At 46.4% G+C, this 24,328-nt stretch overlaps 1 protein-coding gene across 1 annotated transcript in view; it reads right to left on the reverse strand.

Annotated features, from left to right (window-relative positions):
- The window catches only part of MDGA1 (MAM domain containing glycosylphosphatidylinositol anchor 1), a gene marked incomplete at both ends in the record, with an annotated part of 132,612 nt that overhangs the window by 45,893 nt on the left and 62,391 nt on the right, over positions 1-24,328 (reverse strand). Inside the window, 2 exons of the mRNA XM_084285241.1 lie at positions 356-625; positions 22,545-22,838. Coding sequence (XP_084141367.1) covers positions 356-625; positions 22,545-22,838 — 564 coding nt within the window. The remainder of the gene's footprint in view (positions 1-355; positions 626-22,544; positions 22,839-24,328) is intronic.

Raw genomic sequence — 24,328 nt, forward strand, 5'->3', positions numbered from 1 at the left:
TAGAGCTTTTCAATCATCCTTGGTCAATACTTACCTACCAAGCTTGAAAATACTACTACCAAGCCTGAAAGCTGATGACAGCCTCAAGTTTTAGTCTTTCAGGCAAATTTCTAAGTACTGCTAACATACAACAAAGGCTGGCACTAACTGCCCCAGATCCATCCCAGACTTGAAGATGATGGAGACACAAATCCCTGTGGGCTTACAGAAAGTCACCCCTCCTGAACACAATGCCATGTACAAAGGAGGCAGCAGAAGTGGGACACGCTGCTTGTACCAGCATTTACTGGGATCAAGCTTCCCACCTCTGAGCCCCCATCTCACATCTCGCTCCCACGTGCGCTCTGTGACTTACCAGACACCTGGAAGAGGCAGGCAGAGACCCCCACGTCATTGGAAATGCTGCACTCGTAGTTCCCGCTGGTCTCCCGGCTCACGCTGTCCACCTTCAGCTCCGAGTAGTCCTGCTGCTCCGCCGGGGGCTGCGCCAGGAGGGTCCCGTTGAAGCGCCAGACGGAGGTGGCCACCTTCATGGGGCTGCCCTTCAGCATGGTGCAGCGCAGGGTGACGCTGCGCCCCACGCCCTGGCGCACGTCCTGGAAGGCGGGCTCCACCACCGGCGGGACTGGGGACCAAACAGAGCAACAGACAGGGGTGTCATCAGGGGACAGCCACCTCGCTCAGCGCGGCCACCACGACGCTGCCTCTGAAGAGACAGGTGACGGTTATTTCCGAGGTGATATTTGTTTTCTATCCGGAGACAGATTTGTTGGACTAAAAGCAGTGATAACTGCCTGGCATCTCCTTCTGACTGGGCTGGAGCCACCTATCAACTCCCTCCCATTTATTATTATTTTTTTTTTTAACAAGTTCTCATCCCATGGGGAGGCTGAGCACAATAGCTTGGGTTCAGTCCCTGGATCCCAACCAGAATACCCATGGTCCTCAGTCCTCATATCCAGCATAAACTGCACCACCCAAGCAGGCAGGTACCCTCACAGGCAGTAACACTCATGTCCTTCTGTTCAGTGTCCAACAGGGCGACCAGAGACACCACGTTCAGATGGAGAGATGAACATTGTGTGTCCTCAGACCTCAAGGGATGTTAGAGGAATACATCAATAAAATACACCAGGGACTGGCTACCAGGACCCTTGGTCCTATTCTAATCTCTGCCAGCAACACCCTGGTGTCATGAGGTGAATCACTTCTCTCCATGCCAGTTTCTTTGCCAGTTACATGAGAGTGATGATATGTGGATGTCTTCCTAGCAAAGGGGGTTAACTCTTGTTCTTTAGCACTTGCAAAAAATTACAGGAACCTCATGATTTGGGCATGGCTGAGGCAGAGCAAGGAGAAAGTCTATGTTGGTATTGCTTGGGTCAACAACCTTATTTAACACAGTGGCAGAGGACCTCAGTCTCCACAGCCATCTGGTGGACATGCTTCATATGCAATAAGATCTTAATTAAAACACTGGAGCATGGGAATAACCAGCAACTCTCTCTCTAAAATGAGAAAAGGCTTCCTGAACACAAAGCAGCTGTTAGCCCAAATGGACCAGAGGGAGGACAGATTTATAGCAGCTCCGGCACAATCACAGCTCACCTTCCCTGGGTTCAGAGCATCTGATTTTCCATTGACAATTTCCTACAACGCACCTGTCCCCTCTGAACGTCTGCAGAGCTGCCAAGCAGGGCTCCCCTCCTGCAGCCTGACACCAGCAAGGCTCTCCTACAGCTCTGTAATACTGGTGACCTCTCCATCAGCCACCGTATGGGTCTGCCATGCAGTGTCCTCTCCCTGTGGACACCGCCGAATCTGTGGGTATGCCTCCTACGAGCACCTCCTCCACCTGACAGCCCCACTCAGCTGTGGCTGATTGTTTTCTAGGTATCTGTTCTCAGCTCTCAGCCTCTGGGCCCTTCACTGCACTTAAGTGGATTAAAAGCAACCCTTGACTGAGCTCACGTTGCCGTGCTGAGTGGCATGGTCAGCTCATTACAGATGGCTTTGCTAGCAATGTGTCTCAGCGGGTGCTCCAAGCACTGACTTGCCTTTGGCTCGCATGTCTTCCACCTCACGGTGAGAATTATGTGAGAAGTTGTTTGATTAGACCTAGTGCCATGAATGTGTCATCTCCATCCCTAGCTGCTATCCCATTTCTTGGGTCACATCTGCTCCTTAATTGAAGACGGCGGGGTCTCACATTATAATCAAGGCCGGCTGGTGACATAGGGAAAAAAAAAAAAAAAAAAAAGGAAAGAAAGAAAAAGAAAAATGGGACAAAAGAGAAAGGAAGGTTTAAAAATAACATGTCACAGCAGCTCCAGATGTGCTCAAAACAATCCACTTCACAAAAGGGAGAGAGAGGAATGGGAGGCGAGCACTGCGTGTGGAGCTGAGATAGAGGAAGAGAAAAGGTCTGGAAGAGGACGAAGTGCCCCCACAAGGCCACAGGCTGTGCCCCTCTGTTAGGGAGGGCCTGGGGCTGGGAAAGGGACACAGAGGAGCGGGGCTGGGACCGTCCAGATGCTTCCTCAGGTCCCAGGAACAGCAGGGCAGCCATGGATGCGGAAGATATTTAATCTTCTTCAGCTGGGAAATGGGATTTACTTGGCTTGCATGGGGACAGGCTCAGGACCTATATTATCACCTTGTGAAGGGAATGCCTCAAAGTACCTACACAGTAAAAACTGGTTATATTTTCTCCTCTTGCCTCTGGCACTAGGAAAAACCCAACAAGCAATGACCGTGCAGATGGTCCTGGAGCCCCCAAGTTTTCTGGAGAGAGAGCAGGAGGAGCTCATCTCATGAGCACAAAGGATGGAGCACCATGGCAAGGGGCAGCTGGTGCTGAAGGACGCCGGAGGTTATGAAAGAAATGAATGGTCACCAGCAATTACAGAGCCAGACATCAGCTCTGGCCTCGACAGCTGCTGGGGAGCCCACACTGCTGGTAGGCTACACATAAAGGGAGACCCGTGACCAAGGTGGGGATTCAGATTGCAAACCCTAGTGAATAACCACATGGCCTTTTCTCATTCTCAGCTTAACACAAAAGAAAGCTTGTTTAAATGAGCTGGTACTCTGACTGCCTTGGAGCAGAGCCCTCCAACACGACTCCTGCACAGATACCCTGGGGGAGCTGCAGGAAATGATAATGATTTTCCAGGTGCCTCTGACACCCAGAGGGAAGCAGCATCCCTGCTGGCCGAAAGGGAACTGATCTGCTGTGCACAGCAATATCGGGCTGTTCTGGCTCACTAAGCTGTTGTGGTGCTCTATGGGGAGCCTGGGAATCAGACTGAGTTTTTAGCCTGCTTCCAAAGGAGGGTCCTTGTCCAGAGGCTCCTGAAGTGCATTCCCGTGTCTCCCTGATCTCCAGCACAGGCAGCTGAGGTGCTCTGTTAAGCAGCAGCCACATCCCAGGCGGCAGGTTGCTACACTTGAAGAGGGAGTTAAAAAAAACAACAACCAACCCTTTGCATACACAGGGCACCAGGATTCCCTGGTAGGCATCACGGCAAACAAATATAGGCGATTACTGCTTTCTTTCAGCACAGCTTAGCTCTGAAAGAGCTAGCCAGCAGGAGGAGTGATGCAGGGGGTGAAGAGGGCAGCACATTGCTGTTGTAGGCAGCGATGGAGGAGCAAGGCTCCTCCGGCAACCTTGTTAAGATGCGGCTGCTGTGAGAAACAAGGCAGGGCAGCCTGCCTTCACAGTAGAATTATTGTGCAACAGAAGAAAACATAATCACTCACCTGCTCGTTAGGAGCAAATCAAATCAGCCCAACACAGGCGACCTACTCCAGTGTGCCAGGCACCAGGATGCAAAGCTGGGCTGCAGGCAGCTCCCTTGCTGTGAGCCTGAGCAGATGCTCTGCTCTGAAGGGGTTGCTAAACTGGCATGGTGTTCACAATGATGAAGGGCAAGAGCAAGGAAAGCACAACAAAGAAGTGTCAAGTGCCAGGGGGTGTTGCTTTGTACCCTAATTAGCTCTCATTTTCTTGGTTTCATTGGAAATGCAGCACTGAAATGCACTGTCTTGCCAGATGAGTGAGGAAAGCATTGGCCACTGGGCTGTGGCCAAGTCTTCAAACACTTGTTTTAAAAGTCCATTCTTATTTGAGCCTTGTGGAAAGGAGAACTCTTCTTTCTCACAAGACTCAGAGTATTTACTGGAGAGAGCACAGTCTTCGTGCTCTCTTCGTAGAACCTTGTGGTTCTACTTGGGCACAGCTCAGGGAGGGCTACTCTGTGATCCCTGTGATGCCATCTGCTTGCTGCAGGTTTCCACCAAGCTCAGATGCCTCCAGAAGGCATCTACTTGTGTCAAGGATGCTTCATCCACCAAGGATTAAGTCAGAGCACCCCAGGATGGCAGCAATGAACCATGAACAAACACCTTCTACTCTGCCCTCCAGAGTCCAGTCATCATTTACATTTCTATTTAAATCTGGAAAGTACAGCACTTAACATAAGCTATGAAAATAGCAAGCCTTGCTAGGTTAGAAAGCAGCTTGATTTTCAGCAGCTCTCAGCCTAATCTGCTGAACGAGTCCCTCCAAGCTTAGCCATGCAATTACAGCACCAGTGGAACTCCTGCTTGCAGGCTCCACCTCACCCTGTGTGTGTGAGCTGATAATTGACCACTCATTTACGGAATTAAAACTGCAAAGGACACACAGAAAATCTGGTATGAAAGACTGGGCTTTCCACTTAATTTCAATTATTAGGTGAGTTTTGTTACCCAAAGTGGCTAAATATATCAGACCATAATTTTTCTCCGGAAAATAAATCAGCATGGACTGCTATCAAGGCCTTATGGAACATATATGACTCCATCCAACATCCATTTACATTCTGGTAGGTACCCTCCTGCAGTCGCACTGGATTTATCTAGTGCAAAAGCAATGCCAGCAGAGGGTACCCTTTTTATCCGGTTCCTGGTCCCATAATCTAGGATGATAGATACGTCACAGGCATCATTCATGATGCTGCACTCTTGCCTTCACAGACAGTAGAAAACTCCATGGTTTGAGTTCCAGGAGAGATCACAGCTCTCCACCCAAACCAGAGGGAAACTCTTGTGTTGTCACAAGGCTGAGAAGTCACAGCTGCGTAATTCTATTCCCTCCAGTACCACCCATAATCCACACACCAATAACGGACACTGGGCACCAGCCAAAGCAGTTTTCCATTTGGAAACAAATATCCAACCAGTATTTGCAAGCTCAGTCTCCTCTGCTTGTTTCTGAGATATAATTGAGTAGTTAGGAGAGGGGAGATGGAGGAAGGCTAGCTCAACCAATCTGAGCTAAAAGCCAGAATATTTTTCTTTCATCTTCTATGCCTTTTGCCTTTGCACTCCAGTTTCCCCACATATAAAAAGATAAAACGTGTATTTCTGCAAAATACTTGAAAGCCAAGTTGCAAGTATTGTTATTTCAAACAAAACAAGTTTATTTGAGTACAATTTCTGCCAGACAAGTAGGTGGAGGAAGGAGAGGAGCAGGGCACAAAGCAGAGCAGGGTTAGTTCGGTGCTAGTTGACTGCTTTTAAAAGAAGAACAAATGAAATAAATTCACTACCAGCTGTTCTGCTTTGCTCTTCTCTGAACTTTCCAAGCCAATTAGCTCAACCTATCTTCACCTTGTTTTAATAAAGAGGGATTTGCTAAAGGATTTCCTCTTCTGCATGATGAGCTGTGGTGATTACTACATGAGATCCCCTAGCTCACTTGGCAAAGCGCTTTCAAGAAAGTCCACCCTGTGTGGGAATTTCCCGACCTTCTGCCTCACATATATGTCTCCTCAAAAAAGATCTGTCCCAGACATGCTGGAACTCCACTCAGACTCACTGCCCAATTAATTCATGCTAACAAGACACTACAAAGATGAGCATTCCCTTGCAGTGTAAAGCCACCTCATTCCCATGCCTCACTTACCTTCAAGTGCCTGCTTTCAAAACAGTGCACTCCCCTAATTGAAACAGATGAGTGGGAAAGGATGATGTATGTGCAGAAGACACACACATTTGTATGTGAAACGCATGCTGTTAACCCTCCCCCCACCCACACAACACCCAATTAGAAAAGTTATTCACAGAAGAAATAAAGAGGGTAAGAGAGTGGGCATGCCTATTTCAGGAGTGATGCCTACAATTACTGCCTGACCAATGACATAACCCAAATCTAGACTTTGCAGGAAAATGTTGTCGCTAAATCACAGGCAATTTTGCTGGTTATAGCACAGTGAAACAGATGGACAGCTACTCCAGATCTGGGATTCTCTTGCCCACCCACACACCCACAAGGGGAAGTCCTCCCGTTTGAAGCAGCATCAGACCACCAACTCTCCACTCAGGTTTTGAGTCTGTCTCCTAAAAGATAACGAGATGCCAGCTCATACCCATGCATCCATTACTACATGCTTCTGTTTAACAAATGGGGCTGGCAGTGACATCCTGCTCCCAATAGCATATAAATAGTTTAGATGCAAACATTCACTAACAGTCAGCCAATGATACTCTTTCCCCAAAAGCATCCCACATGCATTAACTTTTGGCAGAGAACCAGTTATCTTACTACTCAATAATTCATAGGTGTGCTACTCAGCTGGGTAGTTCTGGGAATAAAGAAACCCATTGCCAGTGAAAACTAAGGAGAAACAAAACAAAACAAACAAAAATCAATTTAAAAAAAAAGCCAACAAAGAACCAAATGGGATTCTTCTTCCAGAATGGAGAATCCACATCTTTCTTCCTACCACAGGGTTTAATCAGTAGGTTTTTTGTTACCATCTAACTTCATTCCCTTGCTGCAGTTTAAACCTATTGCAAGTCATCCCCATAGCTGGTGTTTTCATCCTAGTAATCAACTCTGACCTATCCCTGCAGCTCTCAACCTGAACAAATAACAAAAGGAGAGAAATTTTGGCCCTCTTCTGAAGTCCTTGACAAATGATGTTGGCATTTCATACACATACATACCTAAACATTTCCCCTTTCTCTCCTTCCCTCTGCTCTTCAAGTGGCAGGAGCACAGCTTTCGTTCCTATTTAGGTTTTTGTTTTCTCTGGGCAGAGAGAATTTGGGAGAATCTGGGCATTAGAGTATTAAATGCTAGAGGAATTACATCTAGTTGGAGGAAGGAGAAAAGTAAAAGACAAATCTGAAAGTACAGCTCTGGCTCTCCTCACATGCCTGGCAGAGACAAGCAGGGCACAAGGGTCTATAAAGAGGCAGAGAGCAACAAGTACTGTTTAAAACCTTGTGAGCAGGAACAGAGCTGCTTGGTCCATTACAGCAGAACGGGTTTCCCTATTCTTCCATCCACAGATTAAAACAGAGGGAAAACAACCGATCTGCAGTGTTCATAGTCCTAGGATAGGCCCTCCATATTCCTGTGAAGGATTGGAACAACTGAGAAAAGGCTGATCCTCTTCCCAAGTTTGACAACAAACTTGGAGCTAGCTGAAACAGGACTTTGAAGTCCTAATTTATCCTAACGTCCTCTATATGAACCTCTCTGTGAACTTCCAGTGGCTTGCTGAAAGAGTTCATCACACATATCTGAGTTGTAACACACATCTGAAGCTTGGGCAGCATGTCCTGCTGTTGGGCAGGAGCCACCTCCTGTGTTTGAGCCGCTTTGTACCACAATGGAGCTACCCTGGGAAGGAAAACAAATACCAGCCAGCACGTTCCCTATAGCAAATCTAGCGAAAAATCTTTGGACTCCAGACAGCATCCAATTAGTGCCACTGCTAGGGCTCATGCCCAGAGTATGCAGCTGCCTGCAAGGAATTGACTGAGTTTCCCCTTGTCTACTCTGGAGGATCTCACAGGTAGATGTGACTGCAAGTAGCAATCCAGTAACAACAGGCTCCTGTTCTATCGCCAGCCGCCTGAGCAATTCAGTTGCCTCCATATGTTTGGACCCTTTTAAATAAAATAACTGAAAGTTAGGGGCAGGGAGGTTGCAGGATAAAATGCCTCTGAGAACCACAATCCTGTCAAAAGGGAGGAGAGCTTCTGCTTTAGAAATGCAATGATTTTCAGAGCCACAGGTGGTCAGAGCCTTCTGCTCACAGCTGGGCTACAGCGTTACCTCACCTTCTGTTTTCTGAAAGCTAAATTGGGAGCACTAGTTGATCCCTCCACAGCTGCTTTCAAAACAGGCAAGCAAAACAAGAGGCAGCATAGCCAAAAGAAAAAAATGTTGATTAAAAAATCAGAGCTCTTTTAATGTAAAGGTGCTGTCAGAGCTGGAAAGGGGAGAGATCCAAGCCAGAAAGAGCCTGGTAGGGGGAAAAAGGGCAGTCCAAGGCAATTAAGATAATCAAATATTAACCAGCACTGCTTAATATGCTTGCTTTGAATTCTCTGCCTGTACTATTAAGCAAAAAGGATGCATGGGGCAAAGCTAGACTAGGAGGAATTGATGCAGTGGTTCTTCACCTATCTACACAGTGAAAAGAGGTCAAGCTTCCCATGAAAACTTGGCTCTTCCTCAGACTCTCCTTCAGGCCTGGTAAGGAATTTGGATCAGGGAAGAAGAACTTATCAAAGAACAACACCCAGTTCTCCATCGCTTCTCTATCTGCTGCCTCTGAGTTCTGCCACCCATCGTTTAATACACTGCTCTGCTAACTGTCATCATTACGCCGTTTTTCCATCCTTCACCCTTGATTGATCTTGATTCATCTGAGGAAAATGACGACAATGAAAACGTAACCATTCAGAAGGAGGCTGAAAGGACGCTCAAACTAAAAGATTTATGCCAGATATTCAGTCTCATAGATGAAGCAGCTGAGGTCAACAAATATCAAAGCAATTTTTCCCATAAGAATTAATGTAACAAGGGGGGTGGTGCATACAGGAACTTAAGAAATGCACACAATTTAAAAACACAGGATCAGCAGATGTAGCATAGAGAAAGGAGAGGCAAGAACATTTTTTACTATAGGCATTTTTGCTGTCTCTCTGTGAATGGTTATCTCTTCATCACTGTCACCATCATCTTCAGATGAATCAAGATAGATCAAATCAATCAAGGATGAAGGGTGGAAAAAACTGAGATAGATTCAGGCGAAATGGCCGGGGTCTTCCAGAGCAGTGACTGGTTCCAAAAAGCCAGCATCTCTACCATCTGAAAGTCCTGTATTCCCTCTTCATCCTTCACACTGTTGCCTGCATGACTTTTAAATGTGTGAGTGTCCGAAGTCCCTGTGTCCAACTCCTCCTCTATTAACTAATTCTAATGGAAAAATGCACTTTCAGCAGATTGCTGGTCACAGAAAAGCACCTCTCTACACCTTGTTCCCAAAACTGGTGGCCACCTATTGTCCCTGTGGAGGCTGCTTTTTTTTGTCTAGGTTGGATAGTAGCAATGACAGGACAGTGAAAGATTCTGGGCATCAACCAGGCCCCTGTCATAAACTGATTAAGAAAAATGGGTTGTTAAGCCATTTAGTCTCACATTTTAGAATTATTTCTCTGCTGTTTCAATAATTTAGCCTCATAGCGTCCCATGCTGAGCCTGGTGTACGCATACTTAACAACCTCATGCCATTAACAGCAAGACGTATTGAGCTACAGAGAGATCTGCTCGCACTGTTAACCAAGTATCTATTGCACAGAGGACACAAAACTAAGTATGAGGAGTTATTACAAAAGCTTGCTCACTGATCCACACAACAGGAAGAAAGCAAGCTTCCCATGCGGATCAGCCTCTAACAGTGGGCAGAAAGCACGGGCAGGAGCTGGACCAGAACCCAGAGGCGGTGACCACCAGCTCCCAGCCAGGCCAGCAGCCTGCATCAGGAGTCTGTGAGTGCAGTCTTCGGCAACTTGTTTCTTCAGGCTAGAATGATACCAGCTGTATCGGAGGATAGCGTTAGGTCAGAGGTTGGACTCAATGATCTTGAGGTCTCTTCCAACCTAGAAATTACGTGATTCTGTGATTCTGTGATATGGACTCAAGCTACAGAAGACTCGCTTACCTGCTGGAAACTTCTTGTCTTCTCTCTGCATCACCACCATGCTTCCAGAGAAGCAGCACACCAACCTCTGAACTGCTGAAGCATGCGTGCAACCCCACAGCTCTCACCTTTCTCTGCATTAGGAAGAGCACTGTCACTTCTGACAGCTCTAGGTGTGGTGGCCTCCCAGAAATCACCCTCTGGGTCTCAGGGTCTCCTCTGCAGCGGAAGGCACAGGACAGAGGCCAGTGACAAAGCTGGCAATCATTCAAGGACAGCAGCCTGCTCTCTCGACCTCCCCATCTGGCTGTCAACTCTGTCCCATCTCACCTGGACTTGGACCAGGAGACGGAAATTTATTAGCAAGCCCACGCACCAGATAAATCTGCTCTGACATTTGATTTTCCAGGCTGCTTCTGTGTCTGACCCTAAACTGGGACAGAACTAGAGAAACCACTTGGAGGAGCAGCATCCCTGCCACAGCTACTTTTTCATGTTGACTGAGGAGAACTCAGGTAGCAGCAAAGATGTTCTGCAGATCAACCGGGAGTGATACATACTTTCTTTCTTCTCCTGGTGTCCTCAGGTCAGAGCAGATTTTGATCCAACAGATAAATACCTGTAATCTGTTCCATCACGCTTCCTTTGTTCGCAATCCCAATGTTTTGGGGGCACAAAAAGTCAGCCCGTCACCTTCCTCATTCTCACCCATTGCATCAAGAGTTGAAACTGGATCCTGGCCTGAATCAGTCCGTCAGCAGTTTTCAGCCTGAGGAGTTGTGGCAGCACTCACTATAACACGGCACCCTGCTCCTTCCACCTTCTCTGTGATAGATAGCAACAGCTCCCAGAATCAGATACCCCAGGTGAAAAGGACATTTTAAACACATTTCAACAATGCTTGCTGAGCCATCCCACTGTGGTGAGCAGAGAGAGGACATAATTCTGTGTACAGCTCTGGAAAGAACCTGCATGGACTGAAATCTGGGAATATCTGTGGCTAATTCTATGAGTAAAGCCAGAAATTAAGGGAAGACAGGCTTCTCCATGTCCTGTTTCTGAGACTTTTGCTCAATCTGCAAATCCTGGTCTGAATTCATCTGTGCAAAAATGGCCAAATTAAAGGGTAACAACAGATCATAAAACCTCAAAAATGCCTTATGAAGTAGCAAAACATGGAGGAAAAATGTATTGGAGGGGAAGTGCGTGATGGCATTCTGTGAACATCAGAGGAGATAAAATTATCCTGTAACCTCCATGCTTGTATAGCTTATAAGAGTACAGATATGAACCAATTTGGTCAATGTAAGCAGAGGAGAACTCAGAACAAACAGCAATAAACCTTTTTTTTTTTTTTTTCCTCATTGATTTCAGAAAAAGAACTCATGGAAGATGAATGTGGGATGCAACCGTACAAATTAAAAAATGAATGGTGATTAATATAGTTTTATGGGTCCTTGGCAGACAAACTGGGTAGTGTTTGAGAAAGCAACTAGAAAAGTAACTATCTTGTCATAACATCCTCAGGCGTTGGAAGGATCCTGGCTTGCTTCCACACGACAGACTAATTGAAGATGTAATACTATTCAAATGTAGCCCACATTAAGCAGCTTAAAAACACATTAGCTGAAAGAGTTCAAAAAGGAATTTTAAATTGGCGCACACACCACTGAGGTCTCTCTAGTGATAGGGCAGACGTCCTCTAGGAAGGCTTCCCTGGTGAGATCCCATATGAAACTTTGAAGCTGGTTCTATCACCACCAAGGTCAGAAAGCCAGCCAGCAGGTTGGCATAGTTAAAACATATCAATCACAACGTCCCCAGATCCATCTGTGTAGCCAGCATCACACATAAGCAACCACCTTTGGTGTCTGAATAACCTTGCGTCCATTTGCAGTTGGGATGGCAGGGTGCGGATTTTGGCACAACTCTGGGATGCGGCTTGGGCGTTGCTTCTTTCCATCCCTACAGAGCCTACAAAGGCAGTGTTTTAATGTGTGGTAACTGAGGATCGCCATCATTAAGCACCTATGTCAGGATAAGATACTAATGTCTGTGGAGAACACAAAATATGCAGCAGTATATAACATACTTGGGAGATATCTCATGCAGGACAACTTGGTTTGCTTGATAGAATGGATTTATGGTAACAGCACTCAATTTGCCTCAGAAAGTGTGAAGATCTGGAAAGAAAACTGTTGAGCAGAGAATGTGTCACTCTGTCAGGACAATGACTCCGGGAGGATCCTGAGTCAATATAGCCAGCTTTAATTTGTAGTCCGAAGATGTCCAAAGCTTTGGATGGTTGAGCCAAAGATTAAAAAAACAAATTGTGAGGTGGACATCACTCCTGTATCTGCACTGTTGAGATAATTTTTGAAAATCTCTTGAACAGGGGTGACCACCATGCTGCCAGCATGATGCTGAAAAAGGGGGAGGGGGGTATGAAAAACACGCCTTGCAGTGAATGGCTAGGAGACTCTTCCTGACTGTGTACAGAAAAAAGGCTAAGAGATTAAGAGATTATTTGTTCTGGTATCTCAGACTACACAAGACAGAGACTGCTAATAACAAATAGTTCTTTATGTGAGAAGACAAAAGCATAAACAGAGCTTGTATTTGGAAACTGAAATAAGACAGGCTTAGATTAAGTAATGACCACTGAAGCATGGGAGTATAAATCCATTGGAACAATTTACTGAGGGAAGCAACTTACTGAGGGACACAGTGAATTCTCTGTCACTTCTGTCTATGAGTAGCTGCTGCACAAAAAATGTACAAATAGTGCAAGTTTAGATCCACAAAGGTAAATTAACCATGTTGCTCAGCTCCACGACTAAGAGCGACGACACTTGGCATTTCAATAATTCTTCTACAGAGACAAACAGCACAAAAAGGTTCTAAAGAGATCAAAAAGCATTTGCTTTCTCAGAGACATCAGAAAGCTGGAGTTCCAGCATTTTGGATAGGCACACTGGAGTGTATAACCTTATACAAGCAATTTTCAAAAAAGAAAGGAAAAAAGAAATTCTCCGAAACATCTTTCCTTCTCCCTTTAAAACCAGCAGGTGAGCTCATTTCCATCTTTTCATTTTTACATATGAGCTAGTCCCTAGAAAGTCAATCAGAATGAAAACTTGCCCATTTCCGTGCATAAATCTGGACTTCTGCAAGGCCTCATTACAAGCAGTTCAAGGGCAGGAGAAAAAAATACAGTAACAACCAGACCACAAAGATCTGTTCTGAATGCTGCTCTGTTTTTCTTTCACCTGCTAACTGCCGCCATCTTCCCATCCCTTTGGATCCATTATGCTCTTTCCTGCAAACCACCTTACACAGAGCACTGCTCCCTTTTCTTCAAGCCCCAGCTCCCTGTTTTATAGCACACATATTGGCTGAAGGGCCTGTGTTATGCACATGCTGTGAACTGCTACGAAAATGCCAGCAAAACTAGCACTATTAAACCCATCTATATCACATTAAGCTCTTATTAGCTACTGCATTTTAGCTTATGATTATGACGGTAAAATATCTCTTCGCAATCAGCACTTGGTAAGGAAAACTCCTGCACTGTGCAAATGCCATTCGTATTTATTGTTCTCTCGACCTCAGTCTCAGCCACTGTCAGGAACCCATTAGTTTTGGCACTCCAACCAATCCCTCCCATCAAACATGTGGCTGACTTGGACCCAGAGTTGCAGCATATTTGGAATGGATGAGATTTACAGCCCTCACTTCATCAGACTTAAGCACAGGTCACAACAGATCAAGAGCCTACAAAGGATCAGCTGGAATGGCCTTAAATTGCCTTTCTTTCCTCACCAGCAGGGATCTACCCCGGGTGCCTCTTCCCCACAAAAATGGAGCAATTTTCAGTCTCTCCTACTTTCCACTCATCCCCCTGCAGCTTCGGCAAGCAGCAAACAGACTCAGAAGTCAGCTTCCTCCCAGTCAACAGTAATGAAAAATTTCCATGGTTTCCCGCAATCGCACATAACCCCAGAAACAAGGACTCTGAAATCATGCAAAATGCAACAGGTCTGCATGCAACTAGGAAATTTAAGCTTGTCTGTCAATCTGGGGGACCAATGAGGGCTTTGCAAGGTTTATCACTGAGTTCATGAAAGAAAACAGACTGTTTTATCTGAGTCCTGGAGACCAATTAAATCTAAATCAGAAGCAAAAACTGAGGTAGGATACAAGCGTGTGCACACACATGCTTATTTGTGTTTGCAATAGAGACACAAAGAGAGAGAGAAATCAGAAACCATATGAAGTGAAATAGGGTGAGAGGTGCATGTTGGAAATGTGATCTCTGTGCATTGAGAAAACAGTTTCCTGGCTTCAAAGAAAAAATAGTTTATTTCTCAGAGACAGACCCAAGTGGAAAAGCACAAGCTAGTAACTGAACATTTTTTTTCCCACAGAAAGCTCCAAAAAGATTTACACCTTTCCCAAAAACTGAACCCTCAGCCCCCCAGTACCGTGTCCCAGACAGAACTGGTGGCAGGAAGACTTGTTAAGCTGCAGAGAAGCCTGAACACTTCTGAAATGTAATTCATATGCAGACAGTTTCCCTGCAGGAGTGACTGTAATTGGTGCTGTTTCAGAGTTTGGGGTAAGGATGTCCACAGCTGATTACAATTCAGACCCTTCCCTGGGATGCTCAGTTTCTCCTTAAGTTTTCTATTCACACTGGGAGTGCTTCAGAGGGACTTCCCAGCACAAGACCCCTCTTCAAAGGTGGCTTTGCTGTTCTGTGCCTTGCCTCTACATGCCCTCTGCAGTCCTCCAGTGGGTCAGGAGGAACTAGCTCTGCTCCAGCACCAGGGCACAGAGAGGAGGTGAGGGATAGCACAGGAACCTGTTCCTGCACCCTCACAGGTGCAGCCTGAAGGACTTTGTGGCCCAAAAATCATGGGAGAAAAGCAAAGCCACCGTGCCACGGTGCCACGTAGTTTCTCTCTGGCAGAGAGGCTGGGTACAGCAGGCCTCAGCTCCCTAGGTCCTGTATCAGGTCTGATGTCTTATGTGCTCCCTTGCAAGTGTGGACAGCTGTTTTCACCTCTCCGTGCCTCAGGCTCTTCTGCAGAGTCTGAGAGTTATTATGAGACAATGACTTGCTTTTTTTGCCTGCTCAGTGTCTTCCTGGTTCCCCTAGTGAGTCTGGGTCCATGGCATCTCTCTCTAGGCACTCAACATGCTTGCTTCCTGGTCACCAAGAGGCAGGATTTGATAGGACCAGGCTATTCCCTCATTTTCCACCTTGTGATCACAGCCTTAAAATGAGATCTGACAGCAGTTTTCTAACTCCGTTCATCTACCACTTTCCTTCCTCTGGTCTCCTGTTGCCAGTGGTACTGCACAGCTTGCAGTATAGCACATGTCTCCCCAAATCTATTTTGCTCAGGGGATAGCAGCAGCTCTCTGTCTTGCCAGAACATATACACAAGCCTTCCCATCCTCTTAGCTCCCATATCCCTACCCTGGGTCCCCAAACTCAAGACTTTTCTCTTTCAGGAAAATCTTTAAACCAGCATCTGAACTTGAGCAGCACTAGATGTGGTGGTCAGCTCTGAGAGGGTCACAGTAGGGGAGCAATTATCCGAAAAGAATTGACCAACAGTCTGCTACCCGCTATGTCTGCGCAGCTCTCGTCTCTCCTTTCCTGCCAAAATGGTATAGTTTGGACATCTCTCTCACTTGATAAAATTAAGTTGCTCTCCCTAGAGAGTCTGGCAAAAATAAAACAGAATAATGGCAGCTTATGGAAAGTGTATTTGTTTCTCCCCACAGTGACTGAGAAATGGATTAGCTGATTTAAACCGGTTGTCTTCTAAGCAAACGAATTCATCTCTCTAGGTGAGGAGCTCTCACACAAGCTTTTACTCATCCTCTCGTTACAGCCATGGAGGTGTTTAGAGATGAGTAATGAGCCACAGAAAGGCTGAACGGCAGCACAGGCAGGCTGCGATCCAGGTAGCAGACCCAGCTCTCCCCTTTTAGGAGGGTTCCCCACCTTCCTGAGGCACACATCTGGTCGTCACCGTCTCTTCCCTCATGGACATTTCCCCAGGACACAGTAAGGAGGCCTCATGGTGCTGTGCAGAGGTAAATCTGAAAAGCTCTCAGGATGCAAGGGAGACTTCCCAAGAAAATCTCAGTGAGTGGCAGCACATGGGAACCTTCCCCCTCAGGCAGCAAGCAGTGAAGAGACTGGGGTCCTGCAGAACAAGTCCTAACTGCTGTGTGCTGAAAGGAAAAAAAGTTAGGCAAGCTGAAATTCATACAGCTGCTTTACCCTGGGAAATATATTTTTTTTTTCTCCAAAGATACACACACCAAATGCTACAAAAAAGCAACACTGGGAGTCCTGGGGCTTTGATCCATGAAGACAAAGACCGCAAAAGCAGTCACAAAGAAGAAGGTTTTGGCTGAGCATCCCTTGGCATGTCAGACTAGCTGCCCCTCACAGCCATGAGGCTGGCAGGAGGGTAGGGCCAACAGGTCCTAGACAAGCAGGAGCCATTCCCTCTTAGGCCACATTTGGTACAACCCCATCTTAAGATTCAATCTGAAACCAATGTAAGCACTGTCACAGTCTCTGTCTGCCAGGCCCCAGGCCCAATAGATGGTAATTGTTAAAACAAATCCGAGGCCAGCTAAGCCTCTGTGGTTGTTACTGTGCTCTGAACCATGGCCATTTGGATTTATAGCCATGACGGAGTAAAATGGATTCCTCCTTCAGCCCATCCTTAGACTGACAACCCTAATTACTTGTTAGCAGCCCAGGCACTGGGCAGCAGAGTGAGCAATCCTCACGCTGTAGCGCTGAGGACAGGGCTGTATGCACAAACACAAACTCAGAGCAACATAATCCCAGACGCAGCACTGCTAGCTGAAAATGTGTTGACAATCAGGAACAAAACTCTCTGCTCTTAACAAGGGGGTTTATATGTGTTGATAGAAACACAGAAATAATGTATACTCTCAACTTAGTTACACAAACCTCTGTATAACAAATTAGGTAGGAAACAGGGAGGATTTCCATCAGAGTGGGACCAGACGACAGGGTCAAGCTTTGTCTGTTCAGGCTGCTGGGTTGAGGTCACGTCCATGACTGCAAATGATTTTCTTCTCAGTAATGAAAGTCTCCAGATTTGCAAACACTGAATTTGCAGAAAGCACAGTTTGCCTGTGACTTTGAATGCAGAAACGTCTTTCCAGGAACCTCAGGTAATTCTTAAACCTTTGATGGCTTAATATTACCCAGAGCACTCCAGAGCTCTGTTTGGCATGAGAGCCTAGGGTTACCCTTTTACCCTTTTTTGGGGGCAAGACCTGCAGGATATAGTGCAACGATACTGGAACATGAGTGGAAGGGCAGGAAAGGCACAGCCACTTTAAGGGTAGAAAAATCACCTCCTGCCCCCACTTTAGCTTCCAAACTGCACTTGCCAGCTTGGAGGAGGGTGTCAGAATAGACTTCACTGATGAAAATAATAATAATAAAAAAATAAAATACAACTACTATTAATAAATGTACTCACAAATGAATCCAGCCAAGTCTAAAATTCTTAGCAGATGGCTCCACACTCCAGCGCATGTGGCCAAGCAGCAAGATGGATAAGCCAGCTCCGTCACCGATATGGGTCAGCTCTGGCCAGGGACATCTCATTTCTCTCAGACTCCCTTCACATGAGCAGGGAGAGCTTCAGTGAGCTCTCAGGAGCCAAAAGTCCTGTCCTAACCATTCTGAAGAACCATCTCCAAGCCAGGAGCATGTCTCAAGAGCACTTTTAACAGCGCAGTTAATATCCACGCTTCTCTTCAGAGAGGGTAGGACATCTGCAAAGAGCGCTGACACTGAGCGATGGCTTCAACAGTTGATCGAAACAATTTAATGCATTTCTGTTTCCAGTTGCTTGGATCCAGCGATGCTTCTTACTTATTTACAGTATCACTCCCTCCTCTCCTCCCTGCTCTACTGTTTGCTACATAGATAATGGGAAATTGATGCTGACTATTGCCCGTCTGAGCACTGCCAACGGTTTCAGGAGGGTTTTAAAGAGGAATAAGTCAACAGGGTGACCAAGAATAACATTTGCCAGCATGCGATCCCAGATGGGAAAACAAATCCTTGCATACCTGAACATTTCTTTAAGTGACAAGGGCAACAGATGCCTCAACAGGACATAATCTGGCTGCCTTTCAGGTAGGGGCAAAGCCAGACTTTCTCGTCACTGGCCCTGTGGCCATTCCTGTGTCTAGGAATATTCACATTTCCTGAAGTCCTGTTAACTGTGATAGCTGCCCTTCCAAAGAAAAATGTCGGTCTACTTTCCTGATTGCACCTAACATTCATTATGCTTTGAAGTTAAACACAATAATCCACCTGCTGCTGTGTGTGACAAAACTCAACCTAAGGGCAGTAAACCTAATTCTTTGGAGATCAATCCCAGGTGATTGTGGACTATTATTTTGAATCCAGAAGGGGCCAAGCTCTCAGGCCATGTTATTCATTTCCTAGTCTTTCTTCCTGCCAAGATGTCACCTGTAGTGTGACCCAAAGATGAAAAACAGCATCAGCTTTCAGACTGGACTATCCAAAACAAGGTCAACTCTACATAAATGTTTCCTTCTTCCTCTTCCCTTCTTTCTGTGAGCACTTAAAGGTATCAAGACTTCTGCCAAAGATAAGAATGGCACCAGCAAAAGTCTGCTTATCCAGTAAACAGAATTTGGTGAACTAATTACACCTCTCAGTAGAGAAGATAGGTTCCCCGCTATCAGTTTTTGCTGTTTAGCCACAGAGAGAGAACCTATTCAGGTGTTCGATAGTCTCCCCTCAAGCAAGGGCCTGAGAAAAGTAGCAAGTACTGTGAGGATAAACAGATCAGAGGGAAAGTACTGGAGGCAATGCATCAAGGATTAGGTGTGATGAGGCGGGCAGGGTTGAGCTGGACTTTGACAGAGCTGTTCAGCAGTTTATGATATGGTCAGGACTGACAAGCCTTCAGGACTGACACAATATCATTCATGCAAACAGGGTTATGTACTGGGACTGAAATTTATACCACACTGTTATATGAGGCTCCAAGAAAGCAAATGTAACATCACCATGATAAGATAGTCCTCTCAAAGGCCAGTTATTGCAAAGGCTAGAGCTTAGAGTTACTCCTGTTCCTTGTAATTAATGGAAATGCTATTTTAAACAGGCTTTCAGGATACAGGTATATATATTTTTTCTTCAATTTGCTATTATATACTTGTTAAATTTGCATCCAGGTAACATCCTTTTCAGTGACCCACACATACATGTTTTTTTTGTTTCCTCCTTTCATACATATTGGCTCAAATGATACTTTGTAAACCAAAATGCACAGAATGCCGTACATTTGCAAGCCCAGTATGTGTTTTACAACCTTATGCTGATCTCATCTACACAGGGTGACCCAGTCCTGATTTTAAACCCACCTCTGCAGAAGATTCACTTTGCTGCTGGGACTTTTTCTTGAGTGAGTACCTAATGCTGGAAAAAGGCTTGACAACAGCATTAACAATAGCATCGATATTATTAACAACAGTACTCTGCCCTTCCATGGCTATTTTTGTTCCAAGATTTCAAAGTGCTCTGTTTATTATGCCTCACAAATCCTCAAAGAGACAGATCAGTTTTATTCCTGCTTTAAAGATATAGGAAAAGACAAGAAATTGTCGCTCCGTGTGGCAGCTAGGTTCCCAGGAGTTCCGACAAGCCCAATGTCTCGCTCTAACCAGTATATAACATTTCTTTATCTTAACCACAGAGCTATGAGGCTGCAAGGACTTTCACGAACTTATTAATCTTCCAAACCCCTACAGTTCAGACCAAGAAGTCGAGGGAACAGACCATCCAGCCTGTCAGAGAGCTGATGATAGAAAATTACTGCCTATAATATAAAAGAAGAACAAGTTTTTCTGCTCGCAAAATAAAAAATAAAAAAAAAAAATTAAAAAGTTTTTTTTTTTTTTGGGGGGGGGGGGATGATAGCTGACTTTTTCTTTTAGTCTTCTTTTTCTCTCTCTTTCCAATACTGCAGTGTAGTTGGCAAAGCCTATTTGTGGGCTAGTTTGCTACAGCACAGAACGATATGCATGAGGGTGAGGGGAGAAAAAGAAAAGAAAAAAGAAACACAGAAACAGGTTCTGACATCTAATCAGATCTGCTGTATTGATTTTGCAACTTTAGCTTTGGAGCAAATCAGAGAAACAGCCACATTATCACCCAGAATTCGCTCTTCCCTTGAGCGAGCCGGTTCAAAGGGAGCTCACGCAGGCACACACAGAGGCACGTCCGCATGCACACACACACACACGCACGCGGCCGCATGGATGCGCGTCACCCACGCGGGCTCTCCGGTGGGAAGCGCTCATCACGGAGGCTGCAGAAGCCACACGATCCCCATTTCCGACAAGATGAGAATTCCAGAGCAAGCGAGCAGACTAATGAGCTCCCCGCGCTGCAGAGCAGCGTTTCAATTAACCACCGCGGCCCCCGCCGCCACACCCAGCACCTTCCAGCTGCCTGAACAAGGAGGAGAGGCACAAGCAGGGACTATGCTCTTTGTTGTTGGCTTTTTTTTAGGGGAGGGGAAAGGGATATAAAGGGGATGGGGGCAATTCATGCCCTACTTTCTTGATCCACGGTTTGTTTTTCATGCCGCTGTTACCTGGGCTAGATCACAACAAAGCGTTGGTTGGCCTTGGGAAGAGCAATAGGAGGAATATGTTGAGTTGCTCTTTACAAAGAAGTTCATTGCATCTTTGCCTTCTTGTGGGTCACATTTGGGGCTCCACCTCAAAACAGCTTCTGGTTTCTACCTACAATCTATTGCTCAGGGAGTCATGTCCTCCCCCTCCAGACCAAGAATCAGGGCTGTGCTTCCCCTCCAGACTACTTAGCAAAACTGGATTCAGCCCAGGCTGGGCATTGCCCCTCCCTCTGCAAGGGCGATGAGAGGCAGTGGGGACCACACCGCCTTCAAACACCACCTCTGAACTGAGGACACCAGCAGATCTCATAGTTCTTTGCTCCAGAGTGAGATTTTGTTGCATCTCCCATCAGTTCTTGGGGTGAAAGAGTCACCCTTCCTGCTGTGTGCCTCTCCCAGCCTGCCTCCTAAAACAGCTTAAACCAGAACACCCATGTCCACTCTGCTTAGGGGAAGCTTCTCCATCCACACTTACCTTCACAGAAATCTGCATCTCTGTCCCTGTGCTGTGATTCAGCTGCTGACATGCTCCTAAATGGACAGACTGATCGTTTTAAAAGGGGGTTCTCTGAATATGCAAAGTGCTTGCAGGATCTGGCATATCTTTGTTTCTGCTGTGCTCCCACCAGCTTGAATCAGCCAGCAGTGTGCCTGCTTGGCTGCAGACAGGTTATCTGCTCCGGTCTTGCTTCTCCTCTCCCCGGGGATCAAGCCAGGAAGGAGTGTGGCAGCGTGTCTAATGAGTGCTGCTGTGCTGTGCTGTGCGTGGATGCTCTGCAGTCACAGCCCAGAGACAGCATGCCTGGGTGCAAATTAACCTGCTCCCTACCATCCCACACCTGCCAGCTCCATGTAGCTCAGAGGATTTCAGCCATCCTGCTATCCCAACAGGATGAGGTCTTCAAGGGAGGGCTTTTCCTGCAGTCACTGCTCCTTCCAGACTGAGCCATTTCACCCTGCTGCCTCTCCTTCCTGATTCAAAATCAGGAAGGAGACAGCACAGACCCTCTGCTTCTGCCTGCCCTCAGCATGTCGAAACAGACCTCAACACCACAAGAGCACTCCTTTACCTGGAGGTGGGAACTGCTGTGGGGAAAGGATGCGGTCACCCAATGCGGGCACCAGCAGCATCCCTCCCTCCACACTCACCTTTACACACAGATATCACTGCCAAGCGGAGCTGCGAGTGTTACCCAGCACCGAAATCACTCAATACACCACACGCTAAGAATCAGTTTTCTGTTGCTTACAGCTTTGCTGCATGGAAACGGGGATTATGCAGTCCATAGTAGGGTCTGCCTACCACTGCTTTTTTGGCAAAATGGTTCAGGCATGTCCAGAAGTGACAGCTGCGGGAACTTAGTTGCAGAAAGCATTATGAGGTAGAAGTGGTGTCATTTACATTCATTTGCTGTCTTTTGAATGCTTGACTTCACAGCCTTATTAATATGCCCTGAAGATATTTTGCACGTATGTTACGCACGCAAATGCACACCCTGCAAAGCTGCTGTTCTGCAGTCACCCACTGATAGGAAAATGGGAAGCATCGTGTACGAACACACACACAACACCCCTTGCATCACACTGCCTGCACAGTATCCTGCCCCTGCCTTCTGCAGCCAGGCCAATTAAATACAAACTGCTCAAAGGTCCCCAGACAAAAGAGACGTGTCGGCTCAGCCCAGTAAGAAAGGTCAGCCCTGCCTGAAAGCTGCACAGTGTGTCAGAGATGCTTAGCCCACACGCTTACGCACACACAGACATTCAGACCAGCGCCCCAGGACCGTATGGTTATACTCACACTGCACGTTGAGCTGCACCAGGGCTTCCCGGGGTCTGATGTTAAAGCCGTTGTACCTGGCTGTCTGACACTTATAGGTCCCGCTCATCTCTCGGCTCACACTCTCCAGGCGCAGCTTCCCATCGTATGTCTCCGTCGTCATTGTCCCTGAAGGCATGGGGGTTTCCTTGTCTACCCGGGACCAGATGATGGGTGGCTTGGGCTTCCCTCGCACCTCACACTGCAGCTCAGCCCTGGAGCCCTCCCGGACGGTGATGGTGGACTGACCCTTGGGGACACTGATGGTTGGTGGCACTAAAAGGGAGATAAGAAAGGACTGGTTTTACACTTAGTTTCCAGCACGTGAGGAACATTCTTGAGATGCCTGTGTCTGCATCACACCAACAGCCCTGAGAGCTGCTTAACTTGACTCTGGTCACACCAGTGCAACCCCTACAGGAACACAGTGCCCATGTAAATCATTCTACAGGATCTGAAGCTGCAGGGCACCAAGGAAGATCCTGAGCTTCTCCAGGAATAGACCCTTATGCCAATGGAAAGTGCCAGCTTTACTTGAACATCCACCCAGCTCCCACTTCTCTGGATGCAAAAATGCTCTCCAGCAGCAGGGCTAGCACTGACAAACCCCATATCAGAAAACTCTTTGATCCATGTCTCCATTTCTGGTCAGTGAATTTCCCAAATAGAACTGCAAACTTTTGACACAGAAATAGAAGTTGTATCTACCAAGGCACCTAGTCCTCTCACACAGGTGAGACCAAAGCCAAGATTTATAGGATTAGTGTTTTGCAGACCTCCTGCCTTGCCAGACACCCATAATCTCCGTATACTTTACCTTGAGATACCCATGTGCTGGTTATCTCTGGCTCACATGAGACAGGAATTCCAGTAAATATCACTTCTGTGCCTCCTTCCAGGCCAGACTGAGAACAGCTCACTGAGCCAGAACTGCTGCCTAGTGGGGACTAGAGCTGATGGCACAGCAACACTCAAGAAATACCCAGCTATCAGTTGGGAAACAAAACTTTGCTGATAAACAAAGCTAAAAAAACACCACCACAAACAACACCAAAAAAAAAAAACAAACAGGAGAAAAGCAACCCAAGGACTGCAGCTAAAAGGAGCAGAGGTTTCAGTGGGAAGAAATTTGTTGTTCATGTCCCCAAGTCCACCAAGTACCCCTTCCCAGGAAGGGGAAGCTCATGGCAAAAAACATGTTATGTTGACATTTTATTTGTATTAGGCTTCAGAATTAACAGTTCAGCTAAAGCAACTATGGAAGCAATTGTTTTCTGAAAGCTCCTCTTTCAGCCCTTCAAGATGACAGTGGCAACACTTGGATTGTCACTTCCATAACCACAAGGGCTACGTACTTCATTTCCATTTAAAGAAAAGTTAAGGACTACAGAGGCCAGAACAAGCTGTATTAGCTCAATTCAGCTCCAGCAAAGGAGATTGTGCTACAATAATTGCACATGTTACAGCCCACAGCAGCTTTAGAAGAGATTTAGGATGGCTCCAGCCCCGTCTCCCGCAGCAGTGGCCTCCCTGTGCAACAGGGAGGCCACATTTTCAATTTGCAACTCTCCCATGGGCTGGGGAACCTCATCACTCCCTGTCCTGAGCAGCACCACGGACGACAGCGCTCTTGGTGCCGACACCGCCAGCAGCCATTCACCTGGCGAGAGGCAATTTTCTCCATGGGGAAAAGCTGTAAATTGTATTTGGAATTTTATTTTTATTTTTAATTAAAGCTTGTCTCCTCGGAGGCACTCAGTGGAAGC

The sequence above is a fragment of the Netta rufina genome (assembly GCF_964035555.1).
Source record: "Netta rufina genome assembly, chromosome: 3".
Taxonomy (NCBI): Eukaryota; Metazoa; Chordata; class Aves; order Anseriformes; family Anatidae; genus Netta; species Netta rufina.